Raw genomic sequence first — 26805 nt, 5'->3', positions numbered from 1 at the left:
GCGCCCTTTGTTAGATCTCCGTAGAGATTGGTATTTTTGTTGCTTGTTACTTAATTTTTGTTGTATCATCTTTAGACCTTGACAATTTCTTATCTTCTTTCTGTATCTTCCTTCTCTATCTTAATAAAATCTTTTCTTACAAAAAATTTATGATAATAAAAGTAGAAGTTCTATGTTCTTCTGATTGCCTCATGAAATGAGCCCCATAAGAAGCCGTACAAAGTGCACCAAAGAGAAGCTATTGAAACAACCTCATTCAAAAGAGTGCACTCTCGCCCCAACCGAAGACAGCATAGGATAGAAAGTTGTACAAAGTATCAAAAGGCCTATCCAATTGTAACTAATGTTGACCAATGTAAAACAAAAACACTGTGTAGTTGTCTCATAACAATAACAAAAATATCAAGTACCAAATTCGTGCAGGTCTTATTAAAATATAACATAAGTCCAAATGGTAGCAAAGAATGGGTCAATTCCACATTCAAACCTCTTCCCAAATATTGTCACCTTAAAAGAATTTTATATGGGACGATAAATGAGAAAACACAAAAGCAAGGAAGGGTCAAAAGGTTTTACTAAGGTAATATAATTTGGAGAAAAAATAGAACAATAAAAGAAAACCATTAAACTTATAAATTGAATGTGTAAGACGGGTACCATACCCAAAACTCCAAATAGAGGCCATAAGATCTTTAACATCCAAAAACTTATATTTCATTATTTTGAGAACTAATCCAAGGAAAATCATTTACAATCGACTTTTCTTTTGTGGGGAGCATATCGACTATCTCAACTTTTATAACCAGAACAACAATTATTGATCACACAACTTTATATGGATGGCAGGATTTGTTTTATTGAATTCAGTCTAAACCATCCATGTATATGATTGTATAATCTCCCTCTCACAAAAGTGTGTGTGTGTGTGTCTGTTTTGAACTGTAAATATCATCATTAGGAAACCCACAATCCCTTAGATCAAGGGATTTATTTCAGGAGCTAACTTCACAATTATCTACTTTACTAGGATTGATTCTGTTTCACTATTTATCTACATAAATTATATTATAAACTCTTGACAAACTACCAGCCTGTCATTCCAATTTCTTAACAATATTTGAAGAAGGTACTTCAGATTTTAAGGACAGAATATTTTAGCAGAATATTCGAGTGAAATTGCATGATGAAAAGTTGGAACGCACTCAGCCTAGGACATATGAGCAGAATAATACACGGGAAAAATAAATACAAGCAATTTACAAGAAAGAACAATCTTAGTCAACTCCCGAAGTTAAAATAACTTGGGCAACTAGGAAAGAGGAGCATGTTTATTATCATGCAATTTCCAACATGACACTGGCAGAAACAAATAATACATCTATACAGTACCATAGACAAGGGAAAAAGTCAGTATGTTTTGTCTTACCACTTGAGAATTTTTTAGCAGAAGTGTCTCCAAATCTTGTAACACAGCTAATGGGGCTCCCTGATACACAAGACAGTACAGTGAATAAAAAAATGAGGAAAAAAGAGGAAGGTAAAATCCTAAATCAACCATAAGTTCAAAAGTAAGAAGAGGTTTGAAAAAAGAGTCCAAAATTATATTTTTATACCAAAACCTAAAGTCTTGCTGGTAAAAGAGTTCAACAACATAGCCCATAAAACAGAGTCTCAGGAAAATTGAGTTTCTACTCTAATTTTATTAAATAAAAGAATTCAACACAACAAAATCACACGGACGCAACCATTAATGAACTCTATGTATGCTTTACTAGTTTAATAAGTGACAACTTTTTAAAATAATATGCTTCAAACATCCTTGAAGAACCAGTACAAGAAATAATAGCAATGGGTATTGAAAGAAACTATGAAAATAAATAAATTAACTATGGCACATTGAAGGATCTGGAAATGGAATCTCCAGCAAGTCTTCGAACTATGTAACCTTCGAACTTGTTCTAATTCTCAACATTAATGGTGGTAGAGGTGGTGGATTTGTTGGGGATTAAGGGACACTATGTGCAGAATCAACCAAGTCTGAGCATGATGACATTTTCAGTGGCTTGGAAATTGAAGTGTGGTTTGGTCATTGTCAATTGACTGGAGTTGATTATAGCCAGAGAAGAATACACCTACGTTTGCTTCCAATGTTATGCATGCAAAGAAGTGAAACAAAAAACTGGAAGCACTCATTCATCACTGTTTCATATTAAATAAAATATATACTCGAATAAGTCTGTGGGGTCATGTCTCAGGTTTGCAAACCAAAAATACACTTATTACCAGACTTGATTTGTTCATTTTCTTCTTTTGAAATTTAAACAATTTCGGCCAAACCAACTTATTTGGGTTCAGATCGATTCAGGTGGGTCTAATCCATGTTCACCGCTATCTAAAACAAAAGCTCATTGGTTCATCATAACTCTCCAATCTCTTGTACTAATATAAATTATCATGTAATGATCAAAAGGAAATCATGGAACATTTTCCTCTAAAAGAGATGGATTATGTTGAATAAAAGGCAGCTAAGCCTTGGCTCAACTTTGGGTGTCCAATGGCTTCTAATAATTTTCTTATAGCATAGACTTATGAATAACAGTTGTACAGCAATTCATTAGTTCAATTGTATACTTTTACTTGTCAAAATATCTAAAGAGACATGCCACTATATGATGCATCCTGTATCATATATACAAGTGAGGTAAGCCTTAACTGTGTGACTATACTTGACAAATTAGTTTCACTTTCACATCAACCATAATACAATTTACGTGATCGAAGAACATTAATGAAAAATAGATTCATCCAAATAGTAGAAAGATACATACTTTGTATGCTGAAGCAAGAGATATAGTTGCCTCTTGAACAACAAATCGAAGAGACTGGGATTCATCTTTCAAAGCATGAAAAAGACGAGCAGCCATGTCAATCTTTTCCCTGCCAGAACAGGGAGCAGCTTAGTCAGTAACTAAGTAGACCGCATAAATGACCTAGCTCAAGGCAATTCTCTTTTCAGAAAAGAGTTATTTGTTACCTTAACAAAGAGAAATACATTAAAAAAAAAAAAGCAATAGCAAACCATCCTAAAACAATGCAAATTTAAAAGGGTTAATAAAGAAAGAATTAACTACAAGCTATCAAATCCCACTCCACAAGGATAGAAAGAAGAAAACTATCCCATAATGTAATACACACATAAGAAGAAAGAGTTTTTTGATGCCTACTACTCTATAACAATCAGAATTAGTAATTCTATTGTGTATGATAGTCCAAACAAAAGACGCCCCCCAATATCACACTTCCAAGATATAGCACAGGTAAGATTAAGCTGAGAACTCCCCTGACGTGCTGCCCTTTCCTTGACCCAGCCTGAGTTTTATTGCCTCAAGTGCACCTATAACTATATGGTCTTGACCCATGGCCATAGAGCTTTTTCCCTTGTAACGCCTTGTAGGCCTCTCAGATGGCCTAAGCATTTGGTACTTCAATCTTTTATTAAGTTGGAGCCAAAGCAATGTTGCCAAAATCATGAGTATCCTCACAAACGTATACAATCCTGCAAGAAAGGGAGACGCATGGTGGATTGAAATGAAATTGGAAGATTGTGCACCATCACCACGTCGATTCATTTGTGCAGCCTAGAGTTTAAGTTACCCAACTCATGCAGTTGGGCTTTTCTAAGTCAGGTTTATGATGACTTAATTTAAAAAAATTAATAAAATGGTCTTTTCCCCAAGGGTTCCCAAACCTAAATAAGAACCAAACTCAAATGCGCTCAACATTGACAACACTCTCATTACCATTGGCAGCCATAATAGCACTCACATTGTGGTTGCCAAGGCTTGCTTCATTATCAACAAGGTTCACTTCACCACCTTAGACTATTGCATCAACATCGTCAGTGGTGCCATCATAATTGCGATCATTCCCCTCTTCTCCAACTCTGTTCTGTTTTGTAAATTTTCTTCTTCATATTTTCTTTTGTTCTTGCTATCATTTAGACCTTGAAAGTGTTTTGTTCTGCTTAGAATTTGAAGAAAAATAATGGCATCAACTAAAAGTGGTTCAAAAATAACGGCTAACAGTGAGAAGTTTTCATATCCCACACATTTTCACTCTACGTCAAATTCCAACTCACTTTCTCTACAAATCTTCCTCATCCTTTTCTTTCCATCTGAAAAACTTTCCCCACAGTACCAAAACTCTTCACATTCCCTTTAAATTGCTTTCTTTTTCTAAATTTAAACGCCTTTCTCATCTCCTGTCAAGTAATATTGATATTTTCTTCAGTTCTTCATAACAGCATTGATCCATAGAACCAACAAAGGAAAAATTGCAAGCAAACTCATGGAATCGCATGATTCCACAATCTAGCCACCCACAACCATGTGATGTGAAATCTTGAAACATTAATTAATGGGACCAGCAGATAGATCATAAAAGGGTGGAGTCGTGCAAGAATTGTCAGCCCAGAAAATGTCAAGGCTTTATCTATAAAAAATGGGCTTTGAGCAAAACCCAAGACCAATGGTTATAAAAAACCTTAAAAATATAAAAAGTCAAGTTTGTTTTACAGCTTCTTAAACGACCTATGCATGTTGTCATTTTTGCACAAAAAGGTCTTCTTCCTAGACTCCTCAAGACTTCCAACTGCACAAGAGCACTGGCTTCTCTTCTCTACTAAGCAAACAGAACACACGAAACACATTTTTCTGCTCCACAAACAGTTTGAACCTCCTCAGCCACGGCCCACAGGTATGAACTTTATCAGTCTTCTCTGCTCTCACAACACCCCTCTGTTTCACTCATCTCTTTTGACTCAAACACTCCGTTTTCTCTCATCACTTTTTCCTGTTTTCTTTGTTTTCAGGTGTCCATTTTCGTTTCTGCCCCCTCATAATGTATACTTTGTTGCATCATAAACACAACTTCTAATGCATCTTCTGCCAAATTCATTGTACAGCTGTCAATGACAGTGTGCTCATGGTGATACTAGGAAATTTCAAAGCAAATACTGTGAAAAGTTCTTAACTGGAAGGATTTATCACTTGAAGCACCACATTGCTGAGAACTCAAAAGGATGTAGTAGGTGCTAGCAACAAAGTGACTGGAGAAGTGAAAAAAGATATGTTTGGAATTATTGTGGGTCTTCCACAGAGACTAATGAAGACAAGCTTAGATGTAGAGGATGATGATGCACAAACTGTAAAAGAAAAAGGACTTAAGGGTATGGGCAGCACTAGAAATATTTTCAAGACGGGAATTAGCTCATATGCCTCAATTAATCAACTATTTAAGAAGGATCATAGAGAAACTACTTGTAAAGATGTTGCAAGGATTTTCTATGAAAATAAAATACCTTTTAATGTGGTAAGCAGCAAAGCATTTAGGAGTATGTTCGGTTCAGCTTTAAAACATGGCCCAGGATTCAAGCAACCTTCATACCATGAGATCAAAGTAAACTATTCAAATGAAGAGGTTCGGGCAAAGGGCAGAACTTATTTTCATGACTTATTTTAGTATGTTACGTGGACACGATAAAGTGGCACAACTGTGAATCTCCTCTAAATGGCATGAGAGCTACAGCCTACATGATTATCCTTCCTAAAAATATACTGTATATTGTCCATTACGTGTCCCGGACCATTCTACCCTTCCAATGAAAAGGGAAAGATAAATATGAAAAAATGGTAAAAATGATGACCACAAGAAAGAGGTCCGAACCTGAAGAGGTGAGGCATGCGCTGTGCAAGCAATCCAATTGATTGAAAAGCATAAGTTTTGACCTCCCGCGCAGTGGCATCTGAGTCAATACTCAAAATTGAATTCAAAACAAAAGAAATTTTATTCAAATAACATTAAAAAGAACTTTCAAGTCTCCAGCAAACCTGCTTCAGAACTTGGATAATTGTCAAGGGACTTCATAATTCCACTTAAAATAACAGGACCCATTAACTTAAGCTGTTCGATTTTTGCCTGAAATTCCAGTTACAGATATTAGAGGTTGAGGAAACAAAAGTTATACTGCTTCAGTAACGAACAATAAATTCATAGTGAAGTACAACCACTTTCCAAAAAGCTAATCAAAATATAGAAATAACACCCACACAGTAAAATTCGTTTCAAACTGCAGATTCATTGCAAAATTTGAGCAGTATCTTATCTTCAACTTAACCATTTCTAAAACAATGTCTCAGTAGGCATTTTAAATTATTTGAACTGAATCATTTAAAAAAAAAAAACACACAAATGCTTCAAAATGGTATTAATATCCATGTGTTGTGTCAGAAAATATTTGTATAAATTCTTTTCTTTTATTTTTAAACTTTCATACCAATAAAGATGAAAACACCATGGTAACTAGAAAAATGTAGCACATTATTGACTTTTGCAATTATGCATGCTCTTTTTAAAACATCAATTCGCTTTCTTGATAAAAAAAATCTTGGGTTGTTTAATGCTAATTTTGCATTAAATTTATACTCTGCATGATTATAATCATAGCATATCCTTTAGTTTTAAAATTTGTCATATCACTGTGCTAGTGTCAATATCCATGCCCCATGTTGTATCCGTACTTTCTATTTTCTAAACATTTACTAGGCAAAGAGACTTTTATTCAATGGGTAAAACTTATGACGAAAACCAAAAGCCAAGTAACATTGCACTCACATGCTTAAATACCCACACGGTGAATTCCATCCCCAATTGCTTCAACCTTGATGTCGTACCATTCCCTATTAAATTCAAGAATATGAAATACTAAAGATAAAGATTAAAAAACTAAACAAAACAAAAAACAATAGGAGGGAAAAGATAGAGCAAACAAAAATCAGCACAGAAAACCCAATTATTGATCCACATATCATTGTGTCTGTCTCTCATTTTGACAATGAAAGAAGAACTCTGTTTTAAACAAAGGAAGTTGGAAATTTTAAACCATATAGAAGAGGAAAAACTTCGTAATATGAAAGAAGCATTATTTGTAATAAAAAAGATGTCCACTTGTTATTAAAATTTACCAATGAAGATTACAGCACCTACAATCAATACAAAGTTATAATCCATTTTTCCCCTCCAGCATTCATTCCATGATTTAGTTAAGGATACAACTTTGTTGAAGACAAGAGAAATTGGGGGTTTTATTGGCATGATCCATGTTTACACGGTACCATTGAATAGATTGTTTGATCAAAGAAAAATATTATCACAAAAAGAAGGTTATTTCAACACTTTTTTTATTTCCGTCCTTAAGGATTTGCCCATTTGCATTTTCTATAAGCTCTCCTTTTTTGTAACAGAATCTATTGAGCGATGAAGCTGTCAATACAAGTGCCCAAGTATCATTACTATAGTCCATGTGTTACGGATGATAAAATAAAATCTTAATTACACTGGCCAATTCTTAAACAATCAACTTTGCAACAAAGGAGTTACAAGTTTTGAGAACAACAAAAAAACATTAGTTAGCAAATATGAGCTCAATCATTAAATAAAAGGATATTCCAGTACCATAAATGCAACCAAAAATGCACTGCAAGGTGGATGGGAAATTGTTTGCTGCTGCAATTGATCTGCAGAATATAGACATCAATTTTGCCTTTAAAGCATAACTCCCAGGACTAACTCTTGATTCTGAATCCGCATTTTCAACTCCAACGGTACCTACATTCAACATCAATAATGTATTAAAATATTGAAGAGCAAACAAAGAAATATATAAAACTCAAATTTAGTTTAGATAAAATAGGGCAGAAAACAGAATTCACTTTCAAGATACAAGAGTTCTCTCTGAAAATAGAAAATGAAAGTAAAGCTAACAGCAAACAATAAATGTCTATAGTATCACCCCCAAAATCATACAAACACCACAATAGGCTAAGACCTGGAAGAAGAAAACCACTAATACGATCAAAAATCACAATACTTATATCATCTAGGTTTTCTATTTTTGGAGTAAATTAAAAAACCAAGGAAACAATTGTAGCAGTTATATCTCGAGTTTTTTAATGATTTAAAAAAATCATAACATGGAACAAAAGCAGTTTCTTGATCAATTTTTTCTGTATGCTTTTTCAGATAGACTTGTTAGTGTACAAAATTATTTTGTTATTTATTTTAATAAAAATTGCCTTAGTAGTGATGTTGTTCTAACAAACCCAAAGGACTTGGGTTCACCCAGTTCACAGCCCGAGTTGATGACACTACCCCAGGTTAAATAACTTTCCAATCTAAACAGAATATCAAATCAGTTACAGGTCAGTTCCCAGGATATCCAATCAGGCTGGTCTGGGTCTAATAACACTGAGTATATGATAAAGACCAACTCTGCTGATTGAAGAAGCTTTTAGGGTGACAACTAAGAATGGTCTTATATTTATTACAGCTTCAAGCAAGAGCATAAACAATACATACTGTCCTAAGCTAACCGACATTCCAACTCGTCTCTTAGATGACCAGTATAGTCCTTCATGGCCGAGCTACAAGATTGACCTAAGGAGGAAGCAATCTAGTCCTTTATGGGCCGAGCTACAAGATTGACCCAAGGAGGAAGCACTCTAGTCCTTCATGGACCAAGCTACAAGATTGACCCAAGGAGGAAGCACTCTAGTCCTTCATGGGCCGAGCAACAGGATTGACCCAAGGAGGAAGCACTCTAGTCCTTCATGGACCAAGCTACAAGATTGACCCAAGGAGGAAGCACTCTAGTCCTTCATGGGCCAACCAACAGGATTGACCCAAGGAGGAAGCATTCTAGTCGTTCATGGGCTGAGTCATAGAATTGACCCAAGGAGGAGGCATTCTAGTCATTCATGGGCTGAGTTATAGAATTAACCCAACAGGAAGAAAGGGGCTGACCTATGCGTAATTGTGTTGTTTCCGAAAGTATACAGAAGGTTGTCCTCAGGCTGAACTACAACGATGGCCCAACATCTACAAGTTCATGGTTATCTTGTCTTTGTAATCTTCAAGCCATATTTGATTAATTTGTTTTTATCTTTGTAAGCATGAATATTTCCCAAAATCAGGGGAATAATAACAACTTGTAAAATACTCAATCTACAAATAAGACGTTTACTCCCACATCCGAAGGACGAACTATTTTTTGGCTTGAGAGTTCTTAATTTCACGATTAGGTCAAGAAGGTTCTTAAACACTTTGTTTTCGGTAGAAGATATATGACTTTTTGCCGAAACAATAGGCCATTTAGCCTGTGTTTAAACATTGAGCACAACCAACAGGGCACACAGTTCAAACATGAAGGATGCATAAAATGTTTACAAGTAAACACATGATCTTAATTAATTGAAATGTGAAAAAATAATAGGAAATTAGGCACAACCTCTTTAGAATCAATTATACTCTCATGCATACACATTTAATTTATGTAAGAATCAAGCAGGATCATATTTTAAATTCAGGGGAAACATATAAATATTTGCATATTATCATAAACAAATTGAAGAAAAAATAATTGAAAAAAAAACATGTCAGAACATGTTAACAAAATCTTTAATAGCATACCATTGAATAGCAAAAATAATCTGTTGATCAGATTTAAATCATCTAAATTAGCACCATTGGCCTTCTTCTTTAAAAGCTCCTCGCCTCTCTTAATAACAGGCTCTTCACTTGAGTTAATTGATCAAGAAACAGATGTGATTGTGATCATCCACAAATGAAACACCAAAAGATATAAAGTCAGTAAGTTACAAGAAAGTGTTATAAATAAATTCGGGTAAAATGGGAACTACAACGTACCGATCTACAGAGGCAGCAATATATAAAGGATAAACAAGCTCAGGAGAAAGCTCCATAGCTTGAATGACATTCAAAATACCCAACTGCACCAACAAAGATCAAGATAAGACAGATTGCAGTAGCTTTCTGAGTAAATGCAAGATTGGACATGACATGCTTGTATGCTTTCAAACATACTGACATGTTAACCAGTGTATTTAAATGAAAATTTGAAGAGGTAACATATGTCAGAATAATATAGTTAATATGTAGTTGCTATCGGTTGCAGTAGTTAATGGTTGTTTATCAAGCCAACTCTACTAGCCCAGAATGTCAATAATGAAAGTTAGCTCGAGCTGTAACTTGTTAGTATTACAATTTACAACCATCCAATATGACTTCTATATAAATATCATATAATTAGTACAGCCAGAACAACACAATAATATAAGTTCTGATTCTCGAACTTGCTATGAATATTTTGTTTCTCTTCCTCCATTTCCTCTCAATCTTCATATTATAAGGTTAAAAAATCATCATACTAGATTGAGTGATGGATTCTTCAATTATGTTTCTTCTGACAAGAGAATAAACGTGAAGGATAACGATATATAGCAGTTGAGTTATTAGTTTTTAGCAGCAAAGTAACAACACCAACAACATATGCTATTTGACCTTCACATGCCAAGACAATATTAAAACCATTACATGATTATCTTACCTTTCTTTGTAAAATTTCATTACTTTGCAACTGCTGTTTCCCTGTAACACGATTAACTTGTGCTATTGAAAGCCCGGGAGGTAATCCACCACTGCAACAAAATAAAATCTAAAAAGAGTTCCAGAGAGAGAAAGTCTGCCGATCTTTATGCAAATCAAACTGAGTTTTCACTTTTCTATTCATTGATTCAGATTCTGAGTAATCTGATTCTTATGCATACATTATTTTAATGTGTTCTAACTCCTAACTTACTGAGAATAACAGCAATTACCAACTAACATTCTAACAGATGACCTAACTTAGGACATTTTAGATTACAATTTACAATGAACAGCAACTAGTAAAGGAAAATGCACATAAAAAGAGGCACATATTATATACTCTACCAAAATGTCATTCAATTGAAATAAGAATGAAACAAACTAATTCATGTCAGAACAAATTCAAATACCATAAGCTCCCTCCCTTTAGCAGAAAGTGAGTTACATACCTTTGAGAGACTCGCTGGTACAATATTGTATGAAGACAAAACTCAATAAACAGCTCCCTATCTTGAGGATTGTTCACTTTTTTATACTTTGCTGCAACTTCCTCACCAATTTGACCAGTGTGGCATTCACCAATTACCTATAAAGAAGCAGAAATCCATTGGCAGTCCAAGAAATAACTGAGGATGACCCTTGCTATTCTATAACATAGTAAAAAGAAAAATAAAAAGCAACTAAGATATATAAATAATGAAAATAGAGCAAGAAAGTCCCTTTTAAAAAATTGATGCAGGAAAGAATCCCATGGATCCAAGAAATCCAAGCGCTCTTAATGGTAGTAATGGACCCTTCTTCCCACTAAAAGATACCTTTATTTGAATTCCCAAGCTTAGAATTTCCATCTAATTTTCCTTATATATCCTTTCTAATTTCCTAGAAAGAAATATCTGCAAAACTGAAGCCTTTCATAGATAGAATAAGGAGAAAAGTGTCCCAATGCATTGAACAATTATAGTTACACCAACTCAAATACTGTGTACCGATACTGAAAATTATCAATGAAAAACTCTTCCCCAACTGTAATTACAAGTTATAACCATCACCATTAAAATTTGGGAAAAATCCGATAGTGCGTGTTGATACCTTAACAATGATTCTAAGAATAATTTCCTGATGTTGAAGTGGAAGTTTTGAGATGTTCACCAAGAGATCAGGAGCCAGATCTTCCTTTTCCTATTTGAAACGCGTGGGGCATCAGATAGTCTCCACAGTAAGCATTCAAGAGCAGAAAACAATATTCAAGAATCCCAAACCAATCAATTTAACTATTTATTCTATAATGAAACATTATTTACTTCTGAAAATTCAACCAGGTGCCAAAAAAGGAATTATCAGCATCAAAATTCACATTAAAGTCACAAAATAATAACAAACAGGAACTTAGATGTAAAAAACGAGACCTTTGCATTAACACGCTGAAATGCCATCTCTATATACACAATACAAAAATTCCTTATGATAGGGACAGCACTAGAACCCGAATACAACTTCCACAGGTCAGACAAAGGTAAACCAATTTGAGGCTGCAGCTTAACTCTCTTGTTCACGTGACTCAAAATCTCAAGCACCTGTCAGAAACACAAATCAACAATTGTGAAACATTTGCCATATCGCTTCACAAAATTATATCAAAGAGAACAAAATATACCGTCCAAAACTGATATACGTGTACACAAACTAAAGTGAAAAATGTGATCTCACTATGCCAAAGCAAAAAGTACTCTTAGTAAACACCAACAGCTTCTTCTGCTGATTCGTATAGCAGAGAGGAGATATTTCATCTAGCCGATAAAGTTCACACGGCAAAAACACACTATACTTCATAAATTTACATCAAAGAGAGCAAAATAGACCGTGCAAAACTGATGTTCATGTAGGCAAACCCCTCGCTATCCTTACAAGTGCGATTCACTCGTACTATGCCAAAGCAAAAAAATCACTCTTAGAAAACAGCAGTGATTTATGTCAGTTAACTCAGCACTAGCAACAACTAAGAAGAAACATTTCTATTTTCCTGTAGACGATAACGTTTGGAGAGTCAAAATACAAGTAATTTCCGCATTCGCGGATTTATTTGGAAACGGAAGGTAAGCTACAAACAGCGAAGTGCATGTACGCAAAATGTTCCTTATTCATAAAAGTGTAATACAATCTCACTACCCCAAACAAAACCTACTCTCACTGAACAGCAATAAGCCGCTATCCGTACACTCAGCAATTTCGACAACAGATAGATGTTTCAATTTTCAATTTACGCATTCATAGTTTGATTTAGAAATAGCGTAATTGAAATTTGGCGGTGGAGAACCTTGTTGCGAACAGCGGAGGATTGCGAGGAGAGGGAGGAGATGCAGAGAGGGAGAAGCTTCACGAGCAACCGTTCAAGCTTGGAATCGTCGCACAGAGCCAAACTAGTCAGCATCCGATCCAGCATTTCCTCTACGTCCGCGTCGGACTTCGCTGGCAACGAAGACGATGATGATGATTGCGCCATTTTTTTTCCCTCTTTCTTCGATTCGTTTCTTGACCAACAAACTCAAACTCTTCTTTGTGCACAGCGCAAGTTAATAAATATGAATTAGGAAATGACCCTGCTTGCGCTCCACGACTGTTTTGACTCTTCGTTCGAGCTGGTCTCTCCTCAGCGAATTGCTTCCTGCACCCAGCTTTTTTCTACATGCACCGCCATATATTTTGAAATGACAACATTGTCCTTCCGAGTTTTATCTGATTTTGGGGTTGCACCTGTCTTTCTATGGTTGAACTTTATGGTGAGATGTTGGTGCTGGAGCACAGGTGCAGTGCTGATTATGTTATGGTTTTTTTAATGTCTAGAAAAATTCTTGTTAAAAATGGTAGAAACTCTGTTCAAAAATTCTTTTACAATATGCAACATGGAAGGATAGTATCGATGAAGTTAAATTTGTAATAAGTGGGAACTTCAAATTTTATGGATAATGAGTTTTGGAACTTCAAATTCAGAAGTTCATCAATAATCGTTCTGAAAGTTTGTAGACATTCTTACAAAAGAAGTATTCTGGAATCCGTGAGTGTTAGTCATATACAAAACTTGTTTTTCATGTGCTAAGCTAACAAAAAAATCATACACCGGTAATGGACCACGAGTATTACAAAGTTATGAAATGAAAAGGACATATTTTTTTTTTCCATAAATCTTGTGGATGGAGTTCATTATTGTGTTAATTAACAATGGATGAAATAATACAAAGAAAGAAATTGTATTCATATTTTTTTCACAATAGATTATGTAAATTATATTTTTTTATAATTATTTTCGTACATTAAAAAGATCATATATATATATATATATATATATATATATATATATATATATATATATATGTGTGTGTGTGTGTGTGTTTTTACCATTACTACTTAACACAACCAAATAAATAAGTAACACTCTTATTATAACCTTGTATTTCTTGTTAATAATTAAATTACATATGGCCGGTGAAATAAAGTGATTAACTTTAGAAAGTTAAATGATGTAACACCAGCAATAAACGATGTAAATATATTTATTATTTTAGTTTACAAATAACATATGGTATATCCTAACTCGCAATTCAATCTCTCACAACCCCACTATCTCACTCACCCAATGAAAACATATACCTATAATTAAAAAAATAATAACATTGACTCATCAAAGGAAGAAAAGCAGCGTCCCTAATAGGACAAGGTGAAGTTGTGCAGACACTGAAACTGAGAAAGAAGTAGAGTTTTGTTTGTCACTAGCTTTGTCATCATCATCACTTTCTTCATCTTTCGGGTGGTTGAAGTTGGCAGGGACAATAGTGTCTGGTGCTGAATCATCATCTCCAGAAACAGCACCAGCCGGAGATGGAGCATCTTCTTCTGGGGCTTTCAGACTTTTGGGTAACCCTTCTCCATAGGTCACATTTATCTGGAAGTGTTGTCCACTCCTGCACTGATCACCATCATAATCACCAGAAAAAAAGTACGTTTTTCCCTCCTTCATCAGAGGAATCGCCACTGTCACAGGATGTGTTTGGGTGTTGGATGGATCAGATGCCGACCACTGCGTTGTGTCTTTGTCTTGAGCATCATCGTAATCACATTCTTTGTATGTCGTAAAGTTGTATGTCTGAACCACAGAGTGGTTAGTGTCTGTGTTGAAAACTGCAGAAACAAAACAAAACAACACCCACATGTCAAAAGTGTTTAGCACTTAGGTGAGACTATAGGGTATATCATAAATATTCATACCAAACTTCCAACACCTCCATGTTCAAACAATTCACTAGGTCATGAATTGAGAATTTAATTGTCGGCAACTGTAAAATGTTCAAAGAAGAACCTACTTTTCAGCCCAACAACTCATTGCTGTGGTGGGAATGGCTTATTCTATGTTTGTTTGCCACAATTCTATGTTTCTTTTATGGTTTTTTTAAATGATAGCTTAATCATACCCAATTACAAGTGTAGTGGTTAGCTTTAAAGCAAGTCCCTTTCATCTCTCAGAACATTAAAAAAAAATTAATCAAGTAAAATTGAGTGGCCACTCAAGAACAGTATCAAAAGAGAATGTTCGTACCAAAAGAAAAGAATAAGAAAAAGCAATTTGTCAACTAGTCATTTTGGGTATCAGATTTTCCTTTTTCCCCTTTTAACCCAAACGAGACAGATGGTAACTAACAGTAATATTCGTTGTTGGCTCTTATGGCAAATTAAGAGTGAATGAATACTTGATTAGTGAGTAAAGGTTGTGGATCGTGACAGACTCCATGAAAATACCAGCAAGAGTGCTTCCAATTTATAAGCCTAACTTTTTTTCTAAATCTACTGACACTAATATATTAATATAAGCCACAACATAGTCAAAAGAAAAAACAGCTGATATATGCTGCAGAGGAAACACACAATAATTGAAGCCAATCTAATTTCTGTGTCAGTGAGAGATATATGATATATGATATATGACATACGGCATATTCTGATTTAAATCTGATTAGATATGATAGCAGTGAAATATGAAAATGTAAGAAGAAAAAGATGATGTGAGAAACTTACTGAGGAAATCTCCTAAGGTGAATTGTTTAGTATCAGCCCATTTCTGGTAATTGACATTGGATTTCTCAGTGTTGTCAAACCAGCCTAAGGAGTCTCCCACAGTGTAGTTCTTGTAAGCATGAGCAGATCCTAAGAGACAGAAGAAGAAAAGGAGAAGACAAGAGAGAAGTGATGACATAGGATGAAAACAGCTTCTTCTTCCTCTTCCCTGTTTCATTCTTCTTGGGGTTTGTGAAGACAGAAAAACTGAACTTTTATCAGTGGGTGGTGGCTTGAGAGAAAGGGAATGTGGGATTCTTGTGCTGCCAGCTATGGACAGATTATGAAACTCTCTCCCTTTCTCTGCTTAATTACTAAAGTAGTCACTGCTCCATGTTGCTCCAATTATTTGTGTCAGACAAGTTTAGTTCTTTTCTTTACACTTTCTTTTTCAGTTACACTTACTTTATATATATATATATATATATATATATATATATATATATATATATATATATATATATATATATATATATATATATATATATATATGTATGTATATGTATATATATATATGTATGTATATGTATATATATATATATATATATATATTTGGGTTAAATATGTTTTTTTTTTCAAATTTCAATTAAATTTGAAATTAGTCATTTTTTAAAAAATTTGATCAATTTACTCTTTTATTTTTAAAAATATATGGATTTAATCCTTATAATTAGATTTTGTTAAATTTATCTAACATTTTAAACGCATTTTATGATAGTGTTTGAATTGTTTACGTCGACCCATTTTCGTTTAAATGCTAATTTAAATATTATCTAAAACGCGTTTGAAACTTTAAATAAACTTAACAAAATTTGATTAAAATGAATAAATTCATGCATTTCTAAAAATAAAGAACTAAATTGATCAAAAATTTTAATGAGGAACTAATTCCAAATTTCGCTCAAAAACTTGAGGGACAAAAATATATTTAACCCTATTTTTTTAACATATATCATAAATTGTTTATTTTTTTGGGTTAAATATTTTAGTTTTAGATTTTGAAATATTTTGGCTTTTAAAATTAATGTAAATAGTTATTTTGTTAATTGCAAGTTATAATAATTAGTTTAAGAATAATTCCAAATATTATGGTTAAACTTATTTGGATTCGGATTCCAAGTACAAGACGTTCCCATCGAAAGGGGAAAATAAAATGTGACGGTAGTTTGAGTTTCATGATAACTGAGTTGCATAGATTCCTAACAAACATAGCCATGTGATAGGTGACACGTGGAACGAGGCAAGACGGTGGGTGGTGAAACATCATGGTTACGTGTCTGCTTCTGCTTCGTTTTAAACATGGATTTTATAGTTTTTAGAAGACCAAGGAATAAAGAAAAATCACTGCTACTCCTACTCCTAATCGTTCATATCTTATCTTCTTCCTAACACCATTCTATTTTAATTCCCAAAAACAATTTTTAATTTTTAGTTTAAGAGTTGGCAGAGAAACAAACAATCTTTGAATATAAAAACATTCAACACAAACTACAATTAATATTCGATTGTTTTCTAAATCACTTCATTATTGCATTCACCTTTCCATTTTCTTCTTAACCACTTCCTATTTTAGTTGAGACTTCCAGTACATAGATAGTGACAGATAAAATTTTATAAGTTATGAATCTTATAAGAAATTTGTAATGAAATATACCAGTGCAGTGTACATATATAGCAATAAAAGGGTGCAACTACTTGAGTTTGACTTTGCATTTAGCTAGTAGTACTATTAGTTGGTTCTGAAAGTGATGTCTAAACCCTAGTGTGATATAATTTTTGGGCGGTTATAATTTGGCTAAAAGTTAAATTATTTTTTACAACTGAAAAAGAAGAAGAAGACAACACATATATAAGGTGTATAAAAATAAATTAAATTTTTAAGTGAGAAGTTAAATGTATAAAAACTGTATCACGTTTATAATTAATATTGAAGGTGATACAAACCAAAGTTCACGACCGACCAATTTAAGTAGCAGACAAAGATGCAAATCTTTAAAATAGGCAAAATCAAAGTATTAAGAGTAGTTAAAATCGTTTAAATGTAATATAGGGCATATTAAAATGCAGAACAGCACATTGGTTTTAAAAGATCTACAAAATGTCGATAAATTTTACAACCATTTTTTTTATATTGATGTTTTTACTTTTAAATGTAATATCCTTACACGTACTATCATCATAATTTTTTGGGTGTGGATCAATAGTTATCCACAACTCTAAAATAAATTGTCCTACGACACTCTTTTCTTTTATCTTATCAATCTTCAAAGTTTTTTGTTTGTTATAATCATATTTACAGAGGTATTTATATGCTAAAATCAATACATGATCTATCATAGGAGTATTAAGTGTCGTAATCCATGCGTTTCAATAACCATACATTAAACATTTATTTATAATAGTTATTATATGTTTTTATCCTTTTTCTCATCTAATAATGACCTAATTACACCTTAATTGTCATTAGTTGATTGATTTGCAGTTATCATTGAGAAGTGTTAATCTTACATTTATTCTGTATCTGGTTGGTTAGTCTTGCCAATCGATCAATTCACCAATTGGTTGGTTCGTCAATTAGTTGACCAATCAGTTCGTTAGTCAATCAATCGATCAGTCTATCGGTTGAATTGTTTTTCAGCTGGAACAATCGATTTATCAAGTATAACTTAATTTTTTTAAAAATATTTACAATACAATAATATAATTAAGATTTATACATCATTAAATAAAATGACTAATTCTTTATTTTAATCTCTCATTATATTTTAAATTAACTGTTACGATTAATTGAATAATAGGTATATTTATTTTTTTCTCATGAAATCATTAATATTTCTTTTACAAAGATGAGTAATGTAAAGATATTTTTTTAAGAATAATGAGATATACACTCCATACACACTAATTTACGGAAAAATCTTACTTTATTTTATTAAAAATATTAACTTCCGCATTATTTATTTATATTTTAATTATTTATTTAATATTCTAAAATATTGAGTGTTATGTATGGGTTTGATTTGAGTATCTCATCTCCATTTACATATTTAATAAATATAAAATTATTATTTCATTTCCATCTTTATCAACTAATTTATATAGTAATACTCATGCACTCTTTTATTATTTAAAATATTAATTAAATAATTTATTTATAGAAATAAAAATTACAACATATAAAGTGTTATCACAAAACTACTTCCTTTTAATGCATAAGTTTAACACTGTTAATATATATATATATATATATATATATATATATATATATATATATTATTTATGAAATATTAGTTACATAATAAAAATTAATGGATACAAAGTCTTTTAGTTAATTGGACATTTCTCGCCTCTGGTTAAAATCTAAATACATGAAAAGTAAGATGTCTACAAATTTATTGAAAATGCTTAAATGAGTTTCTTGGCAAACAATTTTAAGAGATTCTTTTTTTTTTTTAAAGCTAAAAGTAATTTTTCATAAATTTAAATTTAACTAACGTATACAGTAAACTATTTTAAAATAAATCGGTCATATAATAATTTTTATTTTTAATTTTTAATTTTTGTCTACAATAAGAAATTTACTTTGTTTAAAAATTTTTATTTTTCTCTTTTAAGAGTTTATTAAAAATTGTTCAAACAATTCTTAAAGCTTTTTTGAACAAACTTCGCCGTAAATAATCTTATAGGAATAAAATAAGATTTTTTTTAAAATGAAACTCATCGTAACTAAAATTAGTTTATTTAAAAAAAATTATAAAAAATACATCAAAAGAAATTATTATTTAAAATCAGTATATATTACACCTGTAAGGCCCCTTTTTATTTCTGCTTCCTTTTAAGGGCTGCCCTACAATAATGGGCCTAAAGGCCGGCCCATAGGATAAAAGCCTTCATGTTATCCTAATTCCACACTCACTCTCACTCTTGTAGAAACTCAGCAGTCGTCACCTTCCCCTTCCGCACTAGAGCTCTGCTAGGGTTAGCCTTGTCGTCTTGATCTGGTACGCTCAAAGCTCACGTTCCACTTTCTGCACAATGTAAGTGACCCTAAAACCTATTGTCCTTACTTCCCTTTTTGTATTCCACCGTTTAATGTTAGTTGATGACCCTGTTCTCCCTACTGTTCCACTGCTTTGCTAGTTCCCTGTCCGTCTCTCGAACTGCTGTGCTCTGGGGTCCCGTGTCGAGACCTGCACGAACCCATTTCCAGGTACGGGAAGCTAGAACCTCATTGTTATTGTGTTTGTGAACTTTCTTGAGGTACACTTTATGATTCTTGAACTTGTATGTTGTGGAGATTGCTTGAAATGGTTGGTGTTGTTGTTGGTTCGTGTAAGTTTCGACTGTTGCAGGCATGGCAGTGGCGATGACTGTTAAACTCGCCCAGGCGAGGCGAGCAGAGGCTCGCCCAGGCCTTCTCGCGCAAATGGTCGCCTAGGCGACTCGCTCAGTTTCGAGCAAGCGAGCGTCTCGCCCAAGCGAGGCAAGTCTCGCCTAAGCGAGAACGTGTGGAGGCCCCTGTTCCAGATTCGCGAACTCTCGCCTAGGCGGAGAGGACTCGCCTGAGCGAGAGACTCTCGCCTGGGCGAGACTCCTCAGCCTGAGCGACGGTTTAAGCGAGGATGCGTGCAGTTTGGGATTTTCATGTCTTTTGGTGGCTGAACTGTATTCTATTGTACTATTATGTGATGGTATGGGGGGGAGGATGGGTATGCATGTTGGAGGAGAATATATATATGGGGAATTATGAGCTTTGCATGATCTCTACATGAATTGTATATGATAAGTTGGTTACATATGTATATGTGCGGGGTTACAAACTTGGCATGAGCAATAATGAATCTTGGTGGTTGGTAAACCTTTGGTATGGTTGGTATGAGGAGAAACACTTTACTCATGATCGGGAATAACAAGTTGGTTATGATTCAACACATGAGAAACAGAGGTTGGTTATGGGTTTTGGGTTGAAATCTTATGTGCAACGTATGTATAAATTCTTGGTTGTTTATATATGCTGGTTCGTGTCAGTGCATAATTCCTTGGAGTCTCTAGGTGAGACTTTCAGGGTCGCGCTTCAGTGGTCGAGACGTAATTCCATGGCCCCTGTTAGTGGGTGTCCATGGTGGTGCCCCATCTGTATAACTAGGTAAGGATTCAAGTTAAGGTTGCATCCTGACACTCTAAGGAGCCAGTTAGTCTCACTTAGAGCGGACTAACTCCTGTGGTGAGAGTAGCAAGAGGCCTGAAATTCATTAAGGGCTAACCTTGTGGTGAAGGAGATTTGATTCATCGTAACACTTGTAACACATAGCTCGGAGATGAGCAGCTCAGGGTGGAGCAGAGGTATCCACCACAAGTGCAAGCATCCGCTGAATCCGACTAAGTTATACGTATCCGGATGAGTCGAGTCGAGTCGTAATGTATTGAATGAAGAGTCATAACATGCTTGGTTGTTATATGGACATGGGATGATGATAATGTATTTGACTGTATGATGAATATGTGTTGGCTCTAGCTTACCTGTTTGTTTGTATGTGGCTGTTCTTCTTGCGATGATCATCAATTTGGTTGATGGGAGCAAATGGGCGAAGTTCTCGTGGTCAGCAAGGGAATGGCGAGTCCGCTGCTTAGCCATCTGGGCTGGAGTTATTTTATTCATGATTTCTTTAGGGCTACGGCCCCTGTATCGTTTTATGCTTTCCTACTCTACACTCTTTGTTAGAATTGTATCTGTTTACGTTGGCATCGTGGTGTGCCCAGGTTGTAGGGATTGTGTTAAGGATCCCAAGACTGCGCTGCTATACTTTTATCGCGTGACGTTTCTTTTAATTTCGTTTAATAATTAAATGGGATGTTACAACACCTATTTTATAAACAAAAAGAGTTTAACATAAAAAATAATATGTATTATTGATAGAGATTTACAAATAATTTATCAATCAATCAGAGTTTAAATTAATATTTAACCTTAGTTATCAAATTTTTAATTACTTATATTATAAACAAATCTCTAATTAATAATAACCTAGTAATGGTAAAAGTTAGAAAATAGTAAAAAAATAAAAAAAAATATACAATTTTTTTAAAAAGAATTTAAGATTTCGTATAATTGATAACATTTACATTTAAAATTAATCAGACAATAAACCTGATTAATTAAGTTTAAATAAAATATAATAAAATATTTGCTTTTTTATTATAATCTTTCAATTTTTTTTCTCTTGCACATGCATCTAAAGAAAACCTAACTAATGGGCAAGGTAGATTATTATTGTACCGAGGTGGAGGGAATCATGGGACTTTGTATAGGAGCGTGTTGCTTCAACCTCCTGCATCACTCAAATGTCTTAGGAAAAAACACCTATCCACCCATTTTCACATGCATGCGCTCCTCTCTTTCCAAACAACTGCATTCTGATAAAATAAAGTGATTCTTTTGATTAAAAATTCATGTTCTGAAAAAGTTTATCCATGGAGGATAAATGCTTTTAAATAAAATATATCTCTTAACTTTTAACTCCACTTGTACAGATTCACATCTTTACATCGTCTTATAAGTCTCAGTTATTTAGGAACCGAAATTTATAAGGATGTGATGATATTTTTGAAACTTTTTGAACTTTTTTGTTGGGTCACCGACCAACTAAAGCCTATAAGGGTTTTTATGATTCGGTTATCACACAATCGAGACCTATAACGCGTCATAGTTTCTCAATTTTTTAAAATTGTCACTAACAACATACCCTTTGGCCTCAGATGGAATAGGACCAAGGCCTATTCTACTTTATGCCTCGATTATTAATTGAACCGAGACCATATACCCTATTTAGGGTCTAATGAACCCAACACTGTTCATCTTTGTTCCAAACTCGCGAACATTGTTCCTCTCTACGCGAATCACCACCATTGCCATCGTCCCAAATTCCACCGCACTTCGTGGTCGGTTGTTGCTCTGCCACCGAACAGCACACGAACAGTCACTCCGATCGCGAACTCCACCACATTCCGTCGCACCACAGCGCCACCATCCACCACATCCACCACTGTGCTCCAACGAACATTGTCACTGTCACTACTCCGATGAGTCTATTGCGCCTCCTTTTATAATTATTTATTTTATATTTTAATAAACATTTATTAGTGCCGTAAAAATATTATCTAAAACATTGGAGTAAACTTTATGTTAAAAGATATTAAAAATATTATGAGCTCAAGTTTGACCTTTGAAGACATTCATTAGTAAAACCTTTACAAACTTCATCACCTAACAATACCTTGTTATTGAAAAAATTACAGTCACTATTAGTCATTACCGATAAAAAAAAAAAAAAACCGAACTAATAGGAATTGTTTGGTGAGAATCAACACGAATGATTGGTGGGATTGTTTAAATTTATTGTCTTGGGAGAGAATCTATTTTATAAGGGGTTAGGAAAATAATTTCAGAAGGAGATGTACAAATTTTGTCTAAATTTTTTTTCATGTGTTTATTGTTTTAATTTATTTATTAATTTAGCGTATAATGTTTAATGAAGACTTTAACGTACGTGACATTGTGGACAAAATTACAAAATAGTGCAATTTTTATATGTTATTAAAGGAATTGGCAAATTTTAAAATAATTATGAATTTGTGAAAATCGTGCCGTTGTAGAAGACGATGACTTTGGTAATTAAATAGTTGTTTAAGAGGTTAAATTAGTTGTTAATTTTATTTTATTTTTGGATTGAGCGTGAGATGTTTGCACGACTTCTAGTAGAAGATGATTAGACTATATGTTTTTGTTATTGAAGACGAGGGAAGGATTATAAAGTGAAGGGTAATTTTGTTAACTTTCACTTTTTTTCTTTATGATAATTCACACAATGATTTATCTCTTCCATCAAACCTTTGTTATCATTTCTCTTTTTTTTTTTTCTAAAAGTAATCCGCCACAAACAGACTTTGCTTATTCGGAAATTCAGTAAGATTTACAAGGGAGGAATTGATTATAGAACAACCAAATCAACAATTAAACCCACAATGTACAATAACAAACCCACAATGTACAATAACAAGGAAATTGTGTCATAAACACACGACTTCAATGAAAATTAAGATTCAACTAAAGTCGTGTCATGTAACAGTGATTTCTTCACCTTCCTAAAATTGTACCAAACAATAAATGACTTTAAACGATCAGCTTTAACCAAAATTGTACAAACATCCCACTTTTTCAATTTTGGAAAAAAAGAAAACCAACGAGATTAACCAAAGTCATCTTCAGGTGGTACGACATTTTTGTAATCAAGTCATGCCACTTTAACACTTCTTTAAATCCATTTTTTTAAATTTATAATAAGAGTGATTGACCGCATAACTATAATCATAATAAAAAGGGGTCATCGAAAGTGACTGACCATAACCACAATCAAAGGGGTCACTCATACACCTGAAGGAAAAGGGAAATATAGCATATGAAAAAAAAAGAAAAAAAAAAACAAGGGACTCACGCCTGGGAATAGTCCAAGTGTGAGTCAAAAAGTCCCACATTGGATAGAAAAGACAAAGTTAAACACTATATAAGAATAAAGATCCATAAAAATATTGTCTTAAGATTTTGGTGTAAAAGTGGTGTCTAAGGTCTTATATGTGTAAGACTAATGTCCTATAATCATATAGAACCACAATCTCTCAATGATCATGACCATAACCCATACATAGGTCTTTCTTTTTATATGGTGTTTAACTTTCTCATATTAATTAAAGTAAATTGTAATATATATATATATATATATATATATATATATATATATATATATATATATATTGTGAATGTGAATGACACATGTTTATGTATGAAATACGTGTTTATAATGATTCTATGAACCATCCATACTTGTTCAATTAAGCAAATAACCATGTTGTGATAAAGATGCATGGTTTTATTAGCCATCAGAGCGAACTAAGATATAAGATGGTAAGAAACCGAAAAAAATTATACTTTATATCTATGTGTGTGTATAATTGTGATATGTGTATGTTTTTGTGTACAATTGTATATTAGATAACAAATATTTAAGTTTTTTACATATTTTTTTTCACGACTCTTAAATGCTCATAGTTATTTTAAGTTTTATAGCTACACAATAAAAAAATAAAAATGACTGATATATGTAATTTATTTTTCAACTACATTGATTAGATTTTAACCTTATTATTTTTTATCACCTAATCTTTATGGTAAAATTTTAAAACCGACGTTTTGAAAATTTAATCAAATACATTTCCGTCATCAATATCTTAGTATATTATTATGCTCGTGTCATTTTAAAAATTTAGTAAATGTCATTAATGTTTTAAATTATTATTTAAAGTATTCATAGTACAAACAAGTAGTTAACAAAACATATACCATATTAGATACATAAACTATTTATTGTATCAAATATAGAAGGATACATATGATATTAAATATTAAATACAGAAATATTCAATACTTAGCATGTTTTTAAAGCAATTTGTAACATTCAATAAAAATGTTCAAGTTTTATTTTAATGCATTAATGAGTGAAACCTTACAAATACTATTTGACATGATTGACTTTCCCCCACTCCTGAAAATGAATATAAAATAGTTTATTTTAAAATTTTATAATTTACAATCTAAAAAGTACTTCATAGTGTAATCAATTTTTAATTTATTTACTTTTTTATTATTCATAGCTTTTCTTTTTTACTTATTATTACTTATTACAATCTTGACAATTCACACCACTTTTAATATCTGTTCGAATAATTTTTTAATTTATTGTCAAATTAAATAATAAAATAAACAAATAATAATATTAAAATATTTAATAAAAATGTAATTATTTTAAAATATTAAAAATTATAATTACATAATAATATATTTTATTGGAAAAAAAAAATACACATTAACTAACTTATAAATTCTCAATCAGTTTATGAATTAGTTTTGCGAAGAAGAATTCAAATCTACCCCCTTATAAAAAAAAATATACAATTTAGTGTTTGTTTTGTTTGAATTATATCGTTTTTCTTCTTACTTTTACACTTTTTTTTTTCATTTTTTAAGATATTATCTTTCTATTTTTTTTGGAGTTGGCAATTTACATTTACAAAAGGTTACAAAAATTTAAAAAACAATCACATTTCATCATCGAAAACGTGCAAACGGTAATCTTAAATCTGATAAAGTAAACCCTCTAAACGAGTTGTGAAACAAACAGTAACTAATAAATATATTAATAGTTAAAGCATGATTACACTATCAATTGCTTTAATTTTTTACTTTTAACTAATTATTTAAAAAAAATATATTAAATATAAAGTAAATAATAATTGTATTAATAGTTAAAGCATGATTACACTATCATTTGCTTTATTTATTTTTTTTAATTTTTTAGCTAATTATTTTAAAAATATTCTCTAACAAGGTTTATGATTAATTAATAGAGTAATTTTTTTAACTATACAAATCAATCTCTTATAGATTAAAAAAAACTTAACTAAGTAGTGTAACATATCTTATCTTAGTTCCACTTATAACATTTGTGTCAAAATATACTTTGTTGTTTTAAAAAATAACTAAACAATGAGAATTTAATATATTTTTACTCTAATAAAAATGAAAATAAGTTCTACTTTTTTCTTTTATTCATAATTGTCTTTGGGAGGCTTCTTATATGTATTAAAGAGATTTAGAAAACAATTCAAAAGATTTATTTTTTTAAAAGTGAGTTCTAATGAAGCGTGAAAATTATTACAGACAAGTGAAAGGTCGTAACTTGTGTTATGAATATTTAATTTTAATTTCACTAAAAAATAAGTCAAAGGACACTTGTATAATTTTAGTGACCCTGAATTTAAATATTTTGAGTAAAATATCAATTTAAAAATTCATAAACAAAAATAATTAAAAATAGATTTTATTAAATGTGACTGATGAAGTGTTTTGTGTATGGTGAAAAAAAGGGAAGAACCTCTTCTAGTTTTGTTAATAAAATAATTCGTAAAAGTCATATTAGAAAGAAATAAAAAAGGAAAGGAGCGGTTAAGTTTGGGAATGAGAAATGAGAGTAACGGCTAGAAGATTACTAGCCGTTGATGTGAGAGAAAATCCAACGGTACATGTTGAAGATAGAATTGACCGTTGGAAGCTGAGAGTGTGGTGTATAAATAAAACATAGCCGTTGA

The 26805-nt window shown here is 32.5% G+C and overlaps 2 protein-coding genes across 2 annotated transcripts in view; both read right to left on the bottom strand.

Moving 5' to 3' along the window:
* LOC114193160 (ARM repeat superfamily protein) overlaps positions 1-13223 on the bottom strand; it is a 30172-nt gene extending 16949 nt beyond the window's left edge. Inside the window, exons 1-13 of the mRNA XM_028082869.2 lie at positions 12818-13223; positions 11910-12077; positions 11593-11682; positions 10953-11089; positions 10463-10553; positions 9763-9845; positions 9526-9632; positions 7513-7665; positions 6673-6737; positions 5889-5976; positions 5725-5803; positions 2829-2937; positions 1427-1486 (exon numbers count right to left, since the gene is read on the bottom strand). Coding sequence (XP_027938670.2) covers positions 1427-1486; positions 2829-2937; positions 5725-5803; positions 5889-5976; positions 6673-6737; positions 7513-7665; positions 9526-9632; positions 9763-9845; positions 10463-10553; positions 10953-11089; positions 11593-11682; positions 11910-12077; positions 12818-13003 — 1416 coding nt within the window. The 5' untranslated portion in view covers positions 13004-13223. The remainder of the gene's footprint in view (positions 1-1426; positions 1487-2828; positions 2938-5724; positions 5804-5888; positions 5977-6672; positions 6738-7512; positions 7666-9525; positions 9633-9762; positions 9846-10462; positions 10554-10952; positions 11090-11592; positions 11683-11909; positions 12078-12817) is intronic.
* A 798-nt stretch (positions 13224-14021) lies between these two features.
* Positions 14022-15971, bottom strand: ENODL18 (early nodulin-like protein 18). Its single transcript, XM_028082954.2, has 2 exons — positions 15568-15971; positions 14022-14676 (listed from the first exon to the last, which is right to left on the bottom strand). Exons 1-2 carry the CDS (start codon positions 15782-15784, stop codon positions 14180-14182), a joined length of 714 nt encoding a protein of 237 aa, XP_027938755.2. The 5' UTR covers positions 15785-15971; the 3' UTR covers positions 14022-14179.
* Between the last annotated feature and the right edge of the window lie 10834 nt (positions 15972-26805).

This window comes from Vigna unguiculata, chromosome 8 (assembly GCF_037176805.1).
Source record: "Vigna unguiculata cultivar grain cowpea cultivar isolate G323 ecotype 2 chromosome 8, ASM3717680v1, whole genome shotgun sequence".
NCBI lineage: Eukaryota > Viridiplantae > Streptophyta > Magnoliopsida > Fabales > Fabaceae > Vigna > Vigna unguiculata.
Note: the sequence above shows the minus strand (reverse complement) of the source record. Positions and strands in the feature narration are given on the sequence as shown.